The sequence below is a fragment of the Heliangelus exortis genome, chromosome 19 (genome assembly GCF_036169615.1).
Source record: "Heliangelus exortis chromosome 19, bHelExo1.hap1, whole genome shotgun sequence".
NCBI classification, from domain to species: Eukaryota; Metazoa; Chordata; class Aves; order Apodiformes; family Trochilidae; genus Heliangelus; species Heliangelus exortis.
Genome location: NC_092440.1, coordinates 3,626,957 through 3,642,973, shown reverse-complemented (window position 1 = coordinate 3,642,973; position 16,017 = coordinate 3,626,957). Strand labels below are relative to the sequence as shown.

At 47.8% G+C, this 16,017-nt stretch overlaps 2 protein-coding genes and 2 non-coding genes across 13 annotated transcripts in view; 3 read left to right on the top strand and 1 right to left on the bottom strand.

Annotated features, from left to right (window-relative positions):
* Positions 1 to 619: 619 nt before the first annotated feature.
* Positions 620 to 8,084, bottom strand: SIRT4 (sirtuin 4). Of its 5 annotated transcripts, XM_071762856.1 has the most exons (7): positions 7,975 to 8,084; positions 6,470 to 6,535; positions 6,206 to 6,348; positions 4,053 to 4,558; positions 3,108 to 3,402; positions 1,767 to 1,969; positions 620 to 1,401 (listed from the first exon to the last, which is right to left on the bottom strand). In XM_071762856.1, the coding sequence occupies exons 4-6, from the start codon at positions 4,550 to 4,552 to the stop codon at positions 1,805 to 1,807; spliced, it is 960 nt and encodes a 319-aa protein (XP_071618957.1). In that variant the 5' UTR covers positions 4,553 to 4,558; positions 6,206 to 6,348; positions 6,470 to 6,535; positions 7,975 to 8,084; the 3' UTR covers positions 620 to 1,401; positions 1,767 to 1,804. The 5 variants fall into 5 exon arrangements, with proteins under 5 accessions (XP_071618957.1, XP_071618952.1, XP_071618956.1 ...); XM_071762851.1 differs by lacking the exon at positions 7,975 to 8,084 and having other exon boundaries at positions 6,470 to 6,546; XM_071762855.1 differs by lacking the exon at positions 7,975 to 8,084 and having other exon boundaries at positions 1,890 to 1,969.
* Positions 8,085 to 8,100: 16 nt separating this feature from the next.
* Positions 8,101 to 8,241, top strand: LOC139805391 (U4 spliceosomal RNA). The gene has a single exon (XR_011729797.1). It is a non-coding gene; the product is annotated as a U4 spliceosomal RNA (small nuclear RNA).
* A 458-nt stretch (positions 8,242 to 8,699) lies between these two features.
* LOC139805390 (U4 spliceosomal RNA) lies at positions 8,700 to 8,840 on the top strand. The gene has a single exon (XR_011729796.1). It is a non-coding gene; the product is annotated as a U4 spliceosomal RNA (small nuclear RNA).
* Positions 8,841 to 12,940: 4,100 nt separating this feature from the next.
* Positions 12,941 to 16,017, top strand: part of PXN (paxillin) — a 45,585-nt gene continuing 42,508 nt past the window's right edge. For all 6 annotated transcript variants that reach the window (XM_071763213.1, XM_071763211.1, XM_071763210.1 and 3 more), the window contains exon 1: positions 12,941 to 13,057. In XM_071763213.1, coding sequence (XP_071619314.1) covers positions 13,045 to 13,057 — 13 coding nt within the window. In that variant the 5' untranslated portion in view covers positions 12,941 to 13,044. The remainder of the gene's footprint in view (positions 13,058 to 16,017) is intronic.

Genomic DNA, 16,017 nt, shown 5'->3' with positions numbered 1-16,017 from the left:
TTAATGTGAAACAGTTCTAAGTATCTTAATTCCCTCTGCCTCTGCAGAAATGGAGTGCATAGGAATCCCTCTGCTTTACTTGCTCCTGCAAAGTAAAAAAGAACTTTGCATCATGTGGTCCTTGCTTTGCCATGTACCTTTGTGTAGATCCTTGCTTCCAACTGCTTCTTATGGTTCTTGTCAAAATATTAATACAGGAAATGCTATGTGGAGAGTAGGACTGGGGCACTTGGAAGAACCCCACAGCCAAAAGGGAAGTTGTAGATTCATGCAAAAGGTCAGGCAAAAAAAAATGAGTGTTCTAGTCTGGGCAGCATTCTGTCTTTTTTTCACTCCATAAATGGTTGGATAAATTGACATTGCCACCCTAAGGACCAACAAAAAAATGGTAACACAGTAGTGATGGATCTTCTGTTAGGAGTGTGGAAAATTACCTCTATGAATAGCTTGAGATTACCTCCTGAGGGAGACCTATTGTACAGATTTAATTGTATTTCTCTCTTAATTAATCAGCTGTTAGTAATTACATCCTGCATTCTTGCAATGGAAAAAAATTAAACTGGCTGTTGAGACTGTGCTTGAATCATAGGAAAGAGAGAAAATTACAATGCAAAGAGTATCAGTCTTGTAAACAGTTTTAATTTGCTACTTAGCTATTCATCAATTAAATAGCATTTTCAAATAAATGCATTCTGGAAAACACAGCAGCCACACTAACAGCAGTGCCAGTCAGGCTATCTTAAAGTAACTCCTCTGCCATCTCAACAATACATAATTTTGAAATGGTTCAGATAGTAGTTTAGCTTGTCAGCTGCCAGCTGAGAGAAATGCTGGCTTCCCCTCCTTGCTAGGAGACACAGACAGACAAGCTCAGTCTGTGCTTTCAAATTATCTCTTAAAAGAGCAGCATTCTTGTCTTGTTCAGCTTCTATTTTGAAACTTTTTTTTCCTTAAATGACAACTGCAGTTCCTCATGCCTCCTTTTCCTCTTTGCACACTCAACAGCTGCCTGGCTGTGGTACTGGATCCTCCAGCAGATACTGTTGTTTTCCACATCTCCCTCCTGTGCTACAGTCTCAGGTTACTTGGTCAAAAGCCCTGTGCCTTGTTCTTCTCTGGGGACAACTATAAGAAAGGTAATTTGTTCTCAGATATGGTAGTTTGATTATCCTGTCCCAGTGCATGAAAAGAAAAGGCACTGTTTACAGTGGCAAGGTAAGGCAGAAAAGTAATTTTTTCATCATCATCTTGTTTCCTAAGTGGAGATGGATTTCAGTGGAGAACAGTGGTGAGCTTGACATGTGCGAGGCTTGCTGCCCTCTCCTGGTGTCATCAGGGGCCATGCGTTAGATCTCACAGCTGCCCCTAGATTAAGGTTTTCCACTTCAGAGATGATGAGTCCTGCAGGAATGGAGAGAGGAAGCTGCTTTATAGATGGAAAAGGTTATTTTAACCAGCAGTGTTTTGATTAGGATTAGCTGGGCCAAATCAACCCGGCACAGCTTTTGAACTGTCAGTTGAAAGGCAAGTGTGCTGATCAGGTTCTCTGAATCTGCAGGTGGTGCCCCTGCAGTTTTCCCATAGTGACAAAGGGACTGGAACCCAACACTGCTGAGCCTGCAAGTTACTCTTGCCCAATTTTCTGTGAGCATTAGCACTCAGTATCCATTTTGTTTATCATCATGGCCCATCAGAGCATACCAGTTGCAGATGCATATGATCTCATCTTACCTTCTCATGTGACTGAACGCAGTCACGGTACTCACCTTGTAGAAATAATTTTACTCCTGACAGCTACTAAAGCTCAGCTTGTTGGGTTGTGTACAACAATCAGAGGCAGCAGCTCTCCACAGCGGGAATTCAGTTTTAAGGATGCAAAGTGATCTAACCTTGTGGGCCCAATGTTAAGGATTGCAATGGGCAGCTTCTTCTCCTGGGCAGCAAGAGCAAACCTGTAACCAGAGTATACCTGCAGGAATACCAGATAACAAAATTATTGTCAGTTTAAGCAAAACAAGAGTTAGAGAAGAGAAAGGACTAAGGGAAGTACAATAGTTGCTGTTGGCAGTAGGAAAAGGGGCTGTATGTCCATGCTGTGTGAGACAACTGCATTTATTTCAGGTAGAAAATATCTTAATTCAGGAGTGCACAGAAAAGAACAGCTTTTAACCTCTGTCAGTGAAGGATTTGCAGTTTCATAGAAACTCAAACTTCACAGTACACTGAAGGGCAATGCCCCTTTCTTTTAGTATATCTCAGCAGCTGTTGTTACTACTTATCATAGGTACCTAAATGCTTCTACTTTGATGGTTCTCACAAGGCCCAGCTTAGGTAGAACAAGAATGAACCTAAGGCATTTCAGTCATTCCTGTACAAAGGATTATAAGCTTAAGATGCGCAAGCTCAAGGAATTTATCTTCAGAACCCTGAAGCCAAGAGAATCACAATCAGGCAGCCTTGGTTTTATCTCAGTCTGGGAGGTGTTAAGAATAGTTTCTTTTGATGTATTAGAACTTTTTCCTGGAAAAAATTGGTATACACACTCTATTCCAAAAGCTTACAGGAATTAAACAAACAGGGGTTTCTAATCTACCCTACCTTATAGATAAGAGACTAATGGAGAAAACACATTGTGATACAAAGGACAGTCCTAAGCAGCAAGCAGAGATATTTCTGTTACCTTCTTGGGAATTACAGGTCCTAAAATTTGGTATGTCATGCAGTGTTCCATAAGGCCTAGAAAGCTGCCAAAAGCTAAAACATTTAAGCAAAAAAAATGTGGGATGGTGATCTCTGCAGGTTTGAATTGTCTCAGGTATCTTGGCTTTATGCCCAGCTGTAGGATGAGGTAGCAGAGAGAGCTCCAAACATGTAAATGGAGTTACATATAGCAGCATGAAGTAGACTGGGATGAGTGTGACAAGAGAGCCCAAACAGGCCAACTGTGGAGACAGATTCTAACCACAGTAAAAATAAAATACAAAGAAGCTCTAGAGAGGCTGTTGTGATCCACATGCAATTAGTAGTCCTGAATTGTGGGAGCAAGGGTTATTGCAGGCAGATCAGCACAGAAACAGGAATGCAGTGTGGAAGGAAAACCTGCTTACCTGCATAGAGGATCCTGCTACCAGCATGGAATCCGATTCCGCCAGGCGCTGGTGCACAAAATTTACTTTTTCCCGGCTCACCGTGTCTCCAAAGAAGGTCACGTCGGGCTTCAGGATTCCACCACATTTACAGCAGGCAGGGACTTGGAAATTACGCACCTGCTCGTCCGTCAGGAAGACGTCCCCATCCGGAGCCACACCAAAGGCTTCAGCTTTCCAGGTAGGATTCAGAGCTTCAAAGTGCTTCTGAAGCTCAGAGCGCAAGATTTGGTCTCCACAGGACAGGCAGAAAACCCTGAAATTCAGAGCAAAGTCTCAGTGGGGAGTTTTTTGTCATCTGAAGGTCTGGAATCTGCCACTTGTTCCTTAGGAGACCTGGAAGATCTGTTGTCATGACTCATTTATTTACCAAATAGTACAAGTCGAGCTGTCTTTCTACTTCTGACTGTTGTTTTACAGAAATGCTCTAGAGTATGCACTTTGTACTCTGCTGTGCATCCTCTCTCCCAGTTTTTCCTCTGGAAACTTGGGGTGACTGCAGCTAGGTTGTTGTGGCCCCTCTCCAGCCCACACATCCTGTGTGTTTCTGGCACTACCCACTCTGCTTAGCCCTGTATAATCCTTGTATAGTCAGGATGCCCTTATCCTCTTCACTAAAAGGACATTTGCTGTTGCAAGGGATGGGGAAATTCTGACTAATGCAGGCTGCAAGTGAAATAATCCCAGTGATACTCCAAACAAAGGAGTGATGTTCATGTTTCTTAAATACTGTGTCATTAAAAGCACTGTTCTGTGATCTTTTTCTCCATCCCAGCCCAACACCTTTGAGCATCTCATCTCCAAGAAAGCAGCATCAACCTTTTGCCTCCTTTCTCAGCAGATGACATTGCACCTGCCTGTCAGTCACCCTGAGCCAGAGAGCAGAGGATTAGCCCTGCCCTGTACCTGTGCGTGCAGCCGTGCAGTTCTGTCAAGCGCTGACTCCCGGCTTTGGTGTGGAGGGCATCCACGTTCTGGGTCACCAGCCAGTGCAGCTTCCCCAGCTTCTCCCAGTCTCTTAGTACCAAGTGTGCTGTGTTTGGCTGGTGGGAGGAGAACTGGGGCCAGCCCACAAAGTTCCTTGCCCAGTACCGCTGCCGGGCACTGGCACTGCGAACGAACTCTGCGTGCTGGACGGGCCGTCTGTCTGTCCTGGCATAGAGCCCAACACCTTCAGAGCGGTAGTCTGGGATCCCTGATTCAGTGGAGATGCCAGCTCCAGTCATTACAAACAGCCTCTTGGAGTTGGAAACAAAGTGCTGGAGCTCTTCTACTTCTGCAGGATCTGGGGGAAGACAGGCTGGCACGAAAGCCAAGTCTGGAGAGGTCCTGGATACAGAATGGGGTCTGCAATGATGGAATCTGATGGCTCTGCAAAGTCTTGACAGCTTCCTGGCAGAGAACATGTTCAGCTAAAAGCCAAGAACAGAACACATAGCAGGTGAAAGAAAGTAAAGAGCATGTCCATGCTAAAGAAAGCCTCCTGTCTGAAGACAGTGTTCCTATGCCCCTTTGACAAAGGGCAACACTGAGGACTTGCTGAAGGTGCAAAGTTGGCACCCCCGACTTGCAAGATTCCTGCCCTTCTATCCTGGTGTGAAGGACAGCTGGCTAAGGTGACTTGTAAAGAGCCCAGAATGACTTGAGGATGCAGCATATTTCCCAGGTATGTGCATCAGGACAGAGCAGAACTGTCAGGGAGGCCAAGCAGCCTCCTGCCAAGCCACTGTACAGCTGCTGTATCTGGTTCCTACCCAGAAGGGACTCTTGCTTTGCTTTCTTTAATGTTCTGTCTGCTCCAAATCAGCCCTTTCTCTTTACCCTTTCCTTTGCACATGCTGTGGAAGGGAGAGAAGGACAACCTTGAAATGTTGCTTTTTCAGGACAAAGGCCTTGCGTGGACTTTTCTGTGTTTTTATAAGGTCTTGAGCTGAACAGATCTTGAAATGGGACTGAAGGTCATTAGGAGACTGCCTGACTACCTCTAGCACCTCCTCTTTTGGGGGTGCCATCTCCCCAGTGTCAGTGGAGAGGTGGAGAGGTACTGCTTTTCTTCTCCAGCAGGAACAGGGCTTTGGTGAGAGAGAAGGGATCACCCAAATGTGTGTGGGGCAGAAACAGCTGCCTGGTGGGCAGGAATGGGAGGGATAATCCTGCTTAGGGGAGGAATGGCATGGACTGTTGGGGACAGGCAGGATAGCTGTGCTTACAGATAGGAATTCTGTGCAGGACCTTATGTGACAGGAGTGGATTGTTTTGGACCTTGATTTTGTTTGGTCTTGCTAGCAGTCTGAAGTTCTCTTTTCTCCATTTCACTAATTAAAAACATTTATTTCTGGGCCTCTCATGTTTAGCATGCAAAGTACCAAAAGTTTTGGAAGAAACTACTGCAGCTGTCTGGTATTTCTTCCCCTCCCTTAGCAAGGGGGCTTGTATGAGATCTGGAAGATGGAGGAAGGACTTTAATCCAGTTCTAAAGATTTTGCTTCATCATCAGTTGAAGTATAGGGAAAGCTGGACTTCCTCCATATTCCTGAAGTATTTTTAAAATCTAAGCAGGGGATCCTGCTCACATATTTTCTGCCTTGTTTTGTTGTTTAGCAGGAGTTGTGTTCAGCCTTCCCTTCTGAATAGGTTTTATTTTCCATAGGAATTAATTAGAAGGCACAAAGTCTCCCAATAAACTGTAATTTGCTTTGAGAGCAAGTTCTGCCACGATGCTTCCCAAAGGCCGTTTTGACAGCATTTAAATTGCTTTAACTGATGAAAATTCTCTATTCCTGTCCCTTATCCTCAAAAGATCTTTCAGAAGGAAATGTTTTGAGGGGTGAATGAAATGGAGATATAATATGGGTTGGCCCACAAGAGAGAGGAGGCACTGGTAGGCCCAGCAGCAAAAAAAAAAAATAAAAAATCACCAAACATTCATTTGAAAGCTGTTGTGAGGGGTAGGAGAGAAACTGATTATTTTCTGAGAAATGCAAAGGTGCTTCCAAAGTGAAAGTGCTCAGATCAAAAAATCACAGCTACTGTATATCAGTGAAACGCTTCAAACATACCTATTAGGATCCAAGGCCAGTTTGTTTTAGCACCATGCAAGATGCTCCCCAGAAAAAGACAAGTTTAAGGCAGAAGATCCAGAGAGGTTTTTACAGTTACAGGCCAGAAATCCAGGACACCCGTATCACCCGAGTCTCTGCTGCTGTAACAATGACGGGAGGAGGGGGAGGGAAGCGGGGGGAGCGGTGGGCGGTGTAAGAGCTGAATCGAACACATCTAATGAAATAAGAGAGTGATATGGTGAATAAAGCCTGAAAACTTACCTCTCATAGTGCTGCCGTGCGCGACCGCGGGAGGAAAGGGCTGGCCTGCTGCCGGGGAGGAGTGTTCTGGGAAATGGAGTTCACCAAGACATTAAGCCCTAAGCACAAAGACTACAAATCCCATGCTCCAAAGAAGCTAAGAAACCCCAAACAAACCAACCACCCAAACCCGAGTGCCTGGCACTTGATAAAGTCCATTTGAAAATGCCAAGAGCTTCACAGCTGCCCTCAAGGAATCACGTGAGTATAATCAGATTTGATACAAACAGCTTTAATAAAGTGCATTGCAGCTGCCTGTCTGTGTATGAGCAGGCATTTTCCTTTCACTGGCACTAATGGGTTTAGGCTTAAAATGTGGCCAAGCAAATAATGGAAGAAAAGTCCACTGAGGGCTGTTGAAGTTGTATCTTCTGGCTCAGGAATTCCCTGAGATGTGAAGTGTTGGAGGCTGTGGGAATGCTCTGGGCCAACAGGTTGGCTCCGTGCCGACTCTTCCTTTGGTACCTACACTTGATGTCAGAGAGATGGTGGTGGTCATGGTTAAACACTATTGGGATAACAGGAAAAAGGTTTGAGGGAAAGATGTGGAGCGGGCCTGTGGCAGCAAGGCTAGACAAGTAATTCCAGTTTTCCAACAGATCTTTGGAGCATGGAGCAGGCAGGGTGGCTACATGTGAGTTCTTTGAGTCCTTCTGTGAACATGGTTTGTGGTGCTCTGCAGAGTTGACACCACCCAGCTTCCAACCAGTAGCTTCCTGGCTGGAGCTGATGGTGCCTCTCTGCTTGCTGCAGGGGTCAGGCTTCATAATCACAACAGAAATCTGACAAATTGCTTGCTTGGCAATAATGCATTTTTTGGGTTGTGGTGGGGTTTTTTTGTTTTGCTTTCGGTTTCTTTTTTTTTTTTTTTTTTTTTTTTTTTTTTTTTTTTTTCTGTGTGTGTGTGTGGTTTTTTTTTCCCTGAAGGAGTCTTATTTATTTGAAGAACAAAAAAATAGGGAGACCTAGACTGATGTAGAGGAACAGCCTGGTAGTAGCTCACCTATTTTACATATAATTGGCTCTTTCTAATAATTTGAGCTGCTTTTCAGATTCTCCAAATAGCTTTTGTTAATTAGTTCAAGACACTAAAAATTTTTAATCCTTTTTTTTTTTTTTTTTCCATTTTACAGTTACTTTAAAAGCCCAGAGGAGTCTGACCTGTGTACAGCAGCATGGAATTTTGCCATCACAAGGAAGAAGCGTGTCCTGAGTGCTGTTCCCCCCACACCCATCGCTGCAGAACACGACCCCTCCCTTTTGACAGTTCCGTGAGTCCAAGTGCCCTTTGGGCTGCTGGGCCCGGGCCCTGCACACCCCATGTCACCCCGGGTGTGGTTTTGGGGGCAGCCCCTTCCCGCTGCTCATCACCATCGCGCCCTCCCGGCACCCCCAGCGCGCGTCGCTACCGTACCTCCCAGCCTCGCCTCCCGTACTCCCCCCCCCCCCCACCTCCCGGTACCGACCCCCGTGGCAGCGCCGGGGCCGCGGGGCAGCGCCTGTCCGGTGAGGCGCGCGCCGGCGCGCCGGCGCGCTCTGAGCACGGCAGCGGGGCGGTGGGGCTGGGCCCGGGGAGGGCGGGGTTCCTCGGTAGCTTTGCGCAGTGGCAGTATCGTAGCCGATGAGGTGAATCCGAGGCGCGATTATTGCTAATTGAAAACTTTTCCCAATACCCCGCCATGACGACTTGAAATATAGTCGGCACTGGCAATTTTTGTGAGCCTCTGCGGAGGCTGATTTCACGTGGTTAACAATAGCGATGGAAAAATGAGGAGCAGCGGATGCTGAGAGCATGGGCTGGGTTGGGGTTTGGGGCAGGCTGGGGTGCTGCGCTTTTGGGGGGGTCACTAAATTCGGGTGCCGCTGGGATGGACCGGAGGCAAGGGTGAAGGGTGGGGCAGCTCCTCATTCATCTGGGAGGCGGTGGGAAATCCCTCATTCATCGGGGAGCCTACCGCATGACGTCACGCTATTTGCATACCCCTTCCCAGCAAGCTTCGCGGCCTCGACGCCGGTGGGTACAGAGGGGGCAAAACGGGGAACCCCGCACCGGGGTGCGCGGCGGGGGGCACGGCGGCGCGGGAGAGCGGTGCCGGGGGAGGCAGAGGGGAAGGCGGACTGGCAGCGTGGCTCGCCCCGAGCTCGGCAGCGACCCCGGGGCGAGGGTCGGCGGCGGTGAGAGCATCAGGGTAGCTTTGCGCAGTGGCAGTATCGTAGCCAATGAGGTTAATCCGAGGCGCGATTATTGCTAATTGAAAACTTTTCCCAATACCCCGCCATGACGACTTGAAATATAGTCGGCATTGGCAATTTTTGACAGTCTCTACGGAGACTGAATATTCCTGGTTAAAAGCAGAGAAAACTGTTGTTTAAATTGGGTGTTAATTAAGAAGGAGGGTGTTGTTGCTGTAGGGGGTGGTTGTGAGGCGTGTTTGGCGTCAGGAGTACACCTAAACCTTTAGGAACAGCGTTCGGTGCATAGAACCGTAGTAGGTATGTGTGTCCTTGTTAATGTAGATCGACTGACAAAACTTGCTTAAATAAAAAAAAAAACAAAAAAACAAACGACAGCAACAGTCCCCCCAGAAACACCCACAGCTCACCTTACTGTCAAAGAAATCACAAACCTTTACTATGGAAAAAGCAGATGCTGAGTTTGGTGTAAAATCATATTTTATAAGTTAAGTATACCCTGTACGTTTCTAAGTTGTATCTGTTGTTTCATTTATACATAGGCAGACCCTGTGGAGGGAGACTAATGACCACTGCACACCATATCCCCGGGCTGCATCCTCTGCAGCTGGCAGCAGCTGCCCCCTGTTCCCTGTGCAGGAATTAGATGTAATTTATGTTGCTGAGAAGTTACCTCTGAAGTTCTCTGTGTGGTCGTGTGTGCCACCTGGATGCTCCTATAAGACCCTGAGCTTGGCAGCTGTTTTAAACTATAATGAGGCAGAGTAGAAAATGGTAGATGATGAGAAAACAGGAGTTCCAGGGCATTAGGAAGGACAGAAGAGAGTGGACAATACTGGTAGCCAGTATTAATGTTCCCTCATTATCAGGTTTATTTCTGATATTCAGCTGTGCTGGGGTATTGTACACAACAGTGACCTAAGGCTGACACTGAGCCCTCCTAGATGGCATTTTCTCCCATTTTTGCTTCCTTACTAGAAATATCAATTTGAAACCAAAACCTGAAGCATAGGGATGTGATTACCCTTTGGCAGACTAAACCACACTGATGAATACCAAGGGCATTTGTAGTTTACGGTCAGTAATATGCTTCATGTAATTGACTGATTCATAGAAACTGTGTTGGAAAGTATTGGGTTTATCACTTGATGGGTTCTCATCTCTTCTGCCAAAACTGACTGTATCAGTACACTGACATGGTGCTTTTGTTCTGCCTTGTGAAGTCCTGTCCTACCTCTTATGCTAGAAACAAAGTTAATTTGTTTTGCTTTAACAGATCCTTCCAAAAGTGTAAGTAGGACCTTGAATGGAGCAGTTACATGTTGACAATTACTCCCATTGCCTTAAGCCTTAAGATCTGCCTGAATTTGTCTTCTGTGCAGTCACTTGAAGCTACATCCCCTTCCGTGATGTCTGTGTGGCACAGCAGAGAGGACACACACTGCAATGAAGTCACTCTGGAAAGTGCCCAGGTAAGCCCTAAGCATGCCTCACAAGTCAGTTTAGCTTCATATTTGTTCTTCAGAGTCTGTTGTAAATAACAGTGCTTTTCATAAAGAGGTATTAATAAATGAGTTTGGATTGCTCCTTTATTTGGGAGCCAGTCTGAGATTACAGCCCTGAAGGGCCAGGTGGATAGTTAATCCATCCAGTCTCTGAGTGTCAGGCATGTGGAGGTCAGTGGGTTAAGCCACCCTTCTGTGGAGATGGTTTGTAACTGGTAAATGATGCTTTGATGAGAGGGGAAGATGGCTTGAGAACTCTGAACACTTGGGTTGTGTGGAGCCAGGAAGTTCTGAAGTCCAACACCAGGTTGATACCGACTCACTGTCTGACTTAGTTTCCAGCCCCCAGTTTCCTGTTTCTCATCTGTAAATGTGGCAATAACTTCTTCACACTCCTTCTTCACACTCCTTTTGTGAAAGATAAGTCAAGTCATAATGCATCTTAGTCACAGGGCACAATGTGAGGGGAAGTCTTGTGTACTTTTCTAATGCACCTATTTGCCTTTGTTCCCTAGCACATCCACCACCAGTATGAGGGATGTAGCTGCTTTCAGCATCACTGCCCCCTCAGTCACACCAGCAGCCTCTGGGCATGCCTTGGGGATGCTGCTCTGGTGGGAAGGAGTTTGCTGGAGGTGGCCATCAGCAGGACACAACAGCTGCAGAAGAATGGTACTTGAGCAGTGAGTAAAGGATTCATAAGAATTTCACAGGCAGAGAGCAGGTAGATGATGAGAAAACAGGAGTTCCAGGGCATTAGGAAGGACAGAAGAGAGTGAACATTGGGTGAATTTAGCTTGATCCCACACCACAGAGCAGTTTTCTTAGCAGCTTGGGTTTTAACCTGCCCCTGCTCCCTAGGCTATTGTGTGGTGGTTAAAGACTGACAGTTTACAGAAGAAATGTTAGTGGGTGAAGAATTCAGCACCTGCCTATGAGGAGTGCAATAAATATAAGGTTGGTTTTAAAAGCCATGCTACTGGAAGATTGTATCACTCAGGTGAGCCCTTTCCACCTCATTGACCCTTTCATAACAGAGCTGAAGCCATCAGCAATAACTTTTCTTTTTTTAAACACTAAGCTTCTTGGACACAACCCATTTCTTGTGGGTACAACCCTAACTGGTACTCTGAGCTGTTAACTGCAGCTCTGAGACAGAATAGAAACAGCCTTCTTGATTTGTACTCACTTCCAGACTCCCAAAGGATCCTGTAGGAAGCTGAAGATAAAAATTGCATACCAGCCTATGGTATGAACAGAGCACAGTGAGCTCTTTATGCAGACAAAAATACCACTCAAGACCGTTACTTGTTGCTAGAAGGAGCGTACAGATCCCAGGAAAGGATGTGTTTCTGATGACCTCAGGTCCACTATGCTACCAGTGTTCTATGTTGCTCTACCTGAGGGGACACATGCTGAAGTCATCACTATACAGTGATACGTTTTAGAGAAAATGTTACAGTTCCTTCAAATAATGTTTTAAATTTTGCTCAAGGACCAAAAATGGGTGTGTCAGGTGAGATCCTTGGCACTGATGGTGAAGCACATGGTGCAAATCTTTGCTTATATTTGTATTGTACTTAGATACAGGTGTGGATGGAATTTTCTGGGAAGTCCTGGATGTGGAGTAAAACTTGGAGTGAATTTCCTGGAGGCTGTTGATTATTTGCAAGCATTGGCTGGGGTTAGGAGGGGGTATTTCCATGCCCCCATGGTGATTGTTCTCATTATAGCATGTCTTAACACAGGAAATAATGATGTCTGTTGAATTGTGTTAGCTGGGAAAACGGGGTGTGCTTAGAGAGTGAAAAATAAAGCCTCAGAGATCGCTGGTGGCTGATCTCATAGCCGCTGTTTTTGTGAAAATGGAATCCTGTAATCTCAGCTCGACAACAGGACATGTGCTGTTCAGCTCTGAGAACATTCTCTGCCTTAGTAGTAATTTTGTAAGGAAAAGCGCTGCAAGAGTCATGTTTCCTGGTTCCCGAGCCGTTCCCACACTGATAGTTTTCTGTGTATCTCGCATCAGATAAGGAGCTGAGCACTGGAGCTGAGCAACTGTTGTTGCTGCCATCTCGACTTGGCCTGAGCGCGGTGGTGAACACCCTGACTGGCATGAGGGTGGAGCTGCTCTGCGGTTCAGGAGAGGCTTTGCTGCATTGGAGAGTGGTTTGGTAGTGGTTTGGAAGGAGAAGCGAGTGGGAAATAGCGGTTCGAAACGCACTGTCACATGCTAAATCCAGGAGGGCTGTTACCGTTTTTAAACAGAGCAAAGGAGAAGTGGTTGGTGGCTTTTCCTTTTCCCTTTATGGTGACAACAGATTGTGGAAAATTGGTCAGGAGAGGTTTCTCCTGTCCAGGATTTCTTGTGGATGGGGTGAATCATCAGAGGCTCAGAAATGTGAACGTGTTCGAAGGCTTTAGGGGCACGGAGCGGCAGGGCTCCTGGCTGGCAGCAGCGCCCAGCCCAGCCCCGACGGACATGCCCCGGTCCCGCCCGCCCAGTGCTGGGTTTGGGTCCGCGTTGTTCCGAGGCGCCGGGCTGGCAGCTGCTGCCCTGAGCCCCAGCGAGAGGGCCGGGGCGCGTCTGTCCCCATCCGCCATTTCCCCGGCCACTTCTCCACCCCAGCGCCTGAGCCCCGGGACCGCCGGCCACTCCCGGCCCGGCCCGGCCCGCCCAGCCCGGTTCCCTCCCGCTGCTGCCGCCAGGGGGCGGTGCCCGGCGCGGCGGGGGCGCGCGGGTGGCGGGCGCGCGCGGGGGCGGGCCGGGAAAGTTGCGAGGCGCTGAGGCGGCGGCGGCGGCACCGGCGGCGGGGCGGGCGCGGCGGTACCACCACCATGGACGACTTGGGTGAGTTCCGAGCCCCCACCGCCTCACCCCGCGGCGGGGAGCGCCGCCTCTAAGCGCTCGGGACGGCGGCCCCACCGGCCCTGGCCGCGCTGCGCCCCTCGGCGCTGCCGCCGGTTCCGCGCCCCGGGGCTCGGGCCGGGCCTGCCGGCGTCCGGGGACGTGTCCGCTCCCCTCAGGCCCTCCCGGCTGCCCGTGGCGTCACCCGCCCCCAGGAGCCTCGGCTGCGCTGCCCTAGGGCCGCGGCCACCAGCTCCCGGTCCGGGCCGCCGGTGTTGTCCCGGCTCTGCCTGGCCGGGAAAGGCGCCCTTCGGTCCCGTGCCCCGGGAGCAGCGTGGTCGGGTTTCAGCTGACGCCTCCTCCCCTGCCGCCACCGCGGTCTCTCGAGTCTATTCTTGGGCGAGATGTGTAACTTTGCCCGGGTGCGGAGTGGTCACCGGGGAGCCCTTGGGGGAGAGCTCGGGGCACAGCCCCTGCCCACCTCATCCGCCCTCGGCTTCCCCCAGCTGTGCCGAAAGCTTTCAGACCCCTCTGATGGGGAAGTGTCAGGCAATTGGTCGAACTGGAAAGATCGAGAGAGTTTGAGTTCCTTTGGTACCAAGCCGGAAAGGGGGTGGATCTGCCAAAATCCCTTGTGCTCTGGGAGACATTAGAGTGACTGAGTTCTGCTTATGAAACTGATTAAAGCAGACACTGGGGAGGGGCTGCGATCCCTTACTTCCATCCCACCTTTAATAGAAACCAGACATTCTGTTAAGATTGTGTTCCAGAAGAATTGCAGTTTTATTACTGGACCTGGAAGCTCACATTATCGAGCTGGCATAAAGCTGATGGTCACACCTTCAGAAAACAGACTCTGAGCTGGGCTTATGATAAGACTTGGAGAGCAAGGAGTCTGTCAGGTGCACAGCCTCCTGATGAAAGCTGCACCACGACAGATTTGTTCTTAGGGTGTGAAACCTCACTCATTGCCCAGCTGAAGTAGCTGGTAGAACAGACAGAATTACTCTACTGCAGTATCTTCTCACAGTTATTGTTTCTTTAAGTGGAGACAGTTGTGTTTTCCATTTCTTGTATCCCTCAGCCTGGTAATCTCTTGGAGATTTGGTGCTGCTCCTACAGCAAGTTCCTAGTGTGTTGAGGAATGCATTGCTAGTCAGAACAGGATTCACCCAGCCTGTGTATTGACTTGTTGAGTGGCCCTTCAAGGTGAGCATGCAGATAGCATTGTGCAGGGCCAGTTCAGTGTCTCATCAATGTACTCTTGAAGAATGGGAGCTGCAGTGTCCCCACTGCAGTTGTTGCATTCCTTGAGCAGTAGTAGTGTGACTTTACAGTTGTCTGAATAGACTACTGCAGTTTCAACAATTTTTTCTTTTCCTCTGGATTAGAGGATTAGAGATGAGATTTTGAAAAGGATTTCAGAAATTCTGAAAAATATCTGAGTTTGTCTCTGGTTTGTTCTCCTGAGGTGTTAAAATATGTTGGCACAACCAGAACTTAAAGTTCTGATCTGATTTTTATAATAGAACCTTTTGTCTCAGCGATTCGATTTCATCACATCTTCATTACACCATGGCTTTCTCAATTTTTGTACAGTCTTTTGGACTGGTCAAGATCTGATTATCTAACAGTAAGCAATTGAACAAAAAAAGTGAGACCCTTTGGTGTACAGAATTCACCAGGGAAAGGCATACCAGCTATTTTCTCTCTGCAAGCCACCATGAGCCCCAAGTTCACTTTTTTAAAGCCATTCACCTGGGGATGCATAGAGAAGGGCTGTGCTGATGCAGCTCTCCTGAAATAAGTCAAACTTTTGAACTGAAGTGAGAGTTGTTTGTTTTTCTTTCTCCATTATCTATGGGTGGATTATCTGAGTTGTGGATTAACTGTGCCATGGATACAGACGTCTGCGCTGGCTCTGTCCAGAGTCAAGCTGGTCCTGCAGGACTTGTTGGTTCGGGCACAGTGCCATGTGGACATAGCTGCACTGCTTCCAGGGCCAGTTTTGGCCCAAAAAGAGTTTAACATTGAGCCTGAGCTAATGCTCCTTGCAGGTTCAGCGTTGATGTCACGTAAAATCAGCTTAGTTATTTCCACACCGTTCTTTTTAATATGTGTGGTGCAGAATGTGCTGGTAACTGATGGGCCTTGCTGAGCATGAGGGAGCACGCCACAGAGCTCATTGATATTTCTGTTTTTCACTCCCTGAATTTACCAAAACCTTATTTTTTCCAGAGGTAGCAGAGTTGATTGGTGTGTACTTGTACTCTGTAAAACGGAGGTCCAGAAGTGTCTCAATTTCATGCTGCTTGGGCTGAAGATGTTACAAAACATCTGTGAGAATGGATTTGTGCTGCTTTGGGGATTCGTTTGGAGTTGAAAAAAACGTTGTTCCTTTTTTTCACCCCTCAGTGTTGAAGAAGGTGGTGCCACAGTGCACAGCTCACACAGGAAACCACTTCAGATCTCTGCATGCAGAACTGGTGCAACCCCACTGAGCTGCGGGAGCCTCGGTGCTGGGTCTGGGTATGAACTGGAACAGCACATTGTGGGAAGAGGGGAAGAGACCTTGAATCTGAGCAGCTGACCAGGCTTGTCCAGATTGTCTTCCTCAAATCTCTCTCTAAGGAAGCATATTTTGCGGATGTCCTTGGGGTTTGACAGGAAGCTTGCTGAATGAGTTTGCCACTCTCCACTGTTGTAAACTGACACAGAGAGTAAAACTTAGTCCTAAAGAGTGAGAATCCTAATGTGGGGCTTTCACCTCTTCCAGGGGATTCCCAAAGCTCAGCATGGAAATGACTGACCATACATGTTTGCTTCAGACAGTTTGAGATAGGGAATTAGATGTTGAATTGTTCTTGGTTCTGTGGTGCTCCCTCGTCTAAGCAGATCCATCAGGATTTGTTGCTTGTGGAAGTTGTGTGGTGCTTCATGTATTTTGTGGAGAGAAGAGTGTT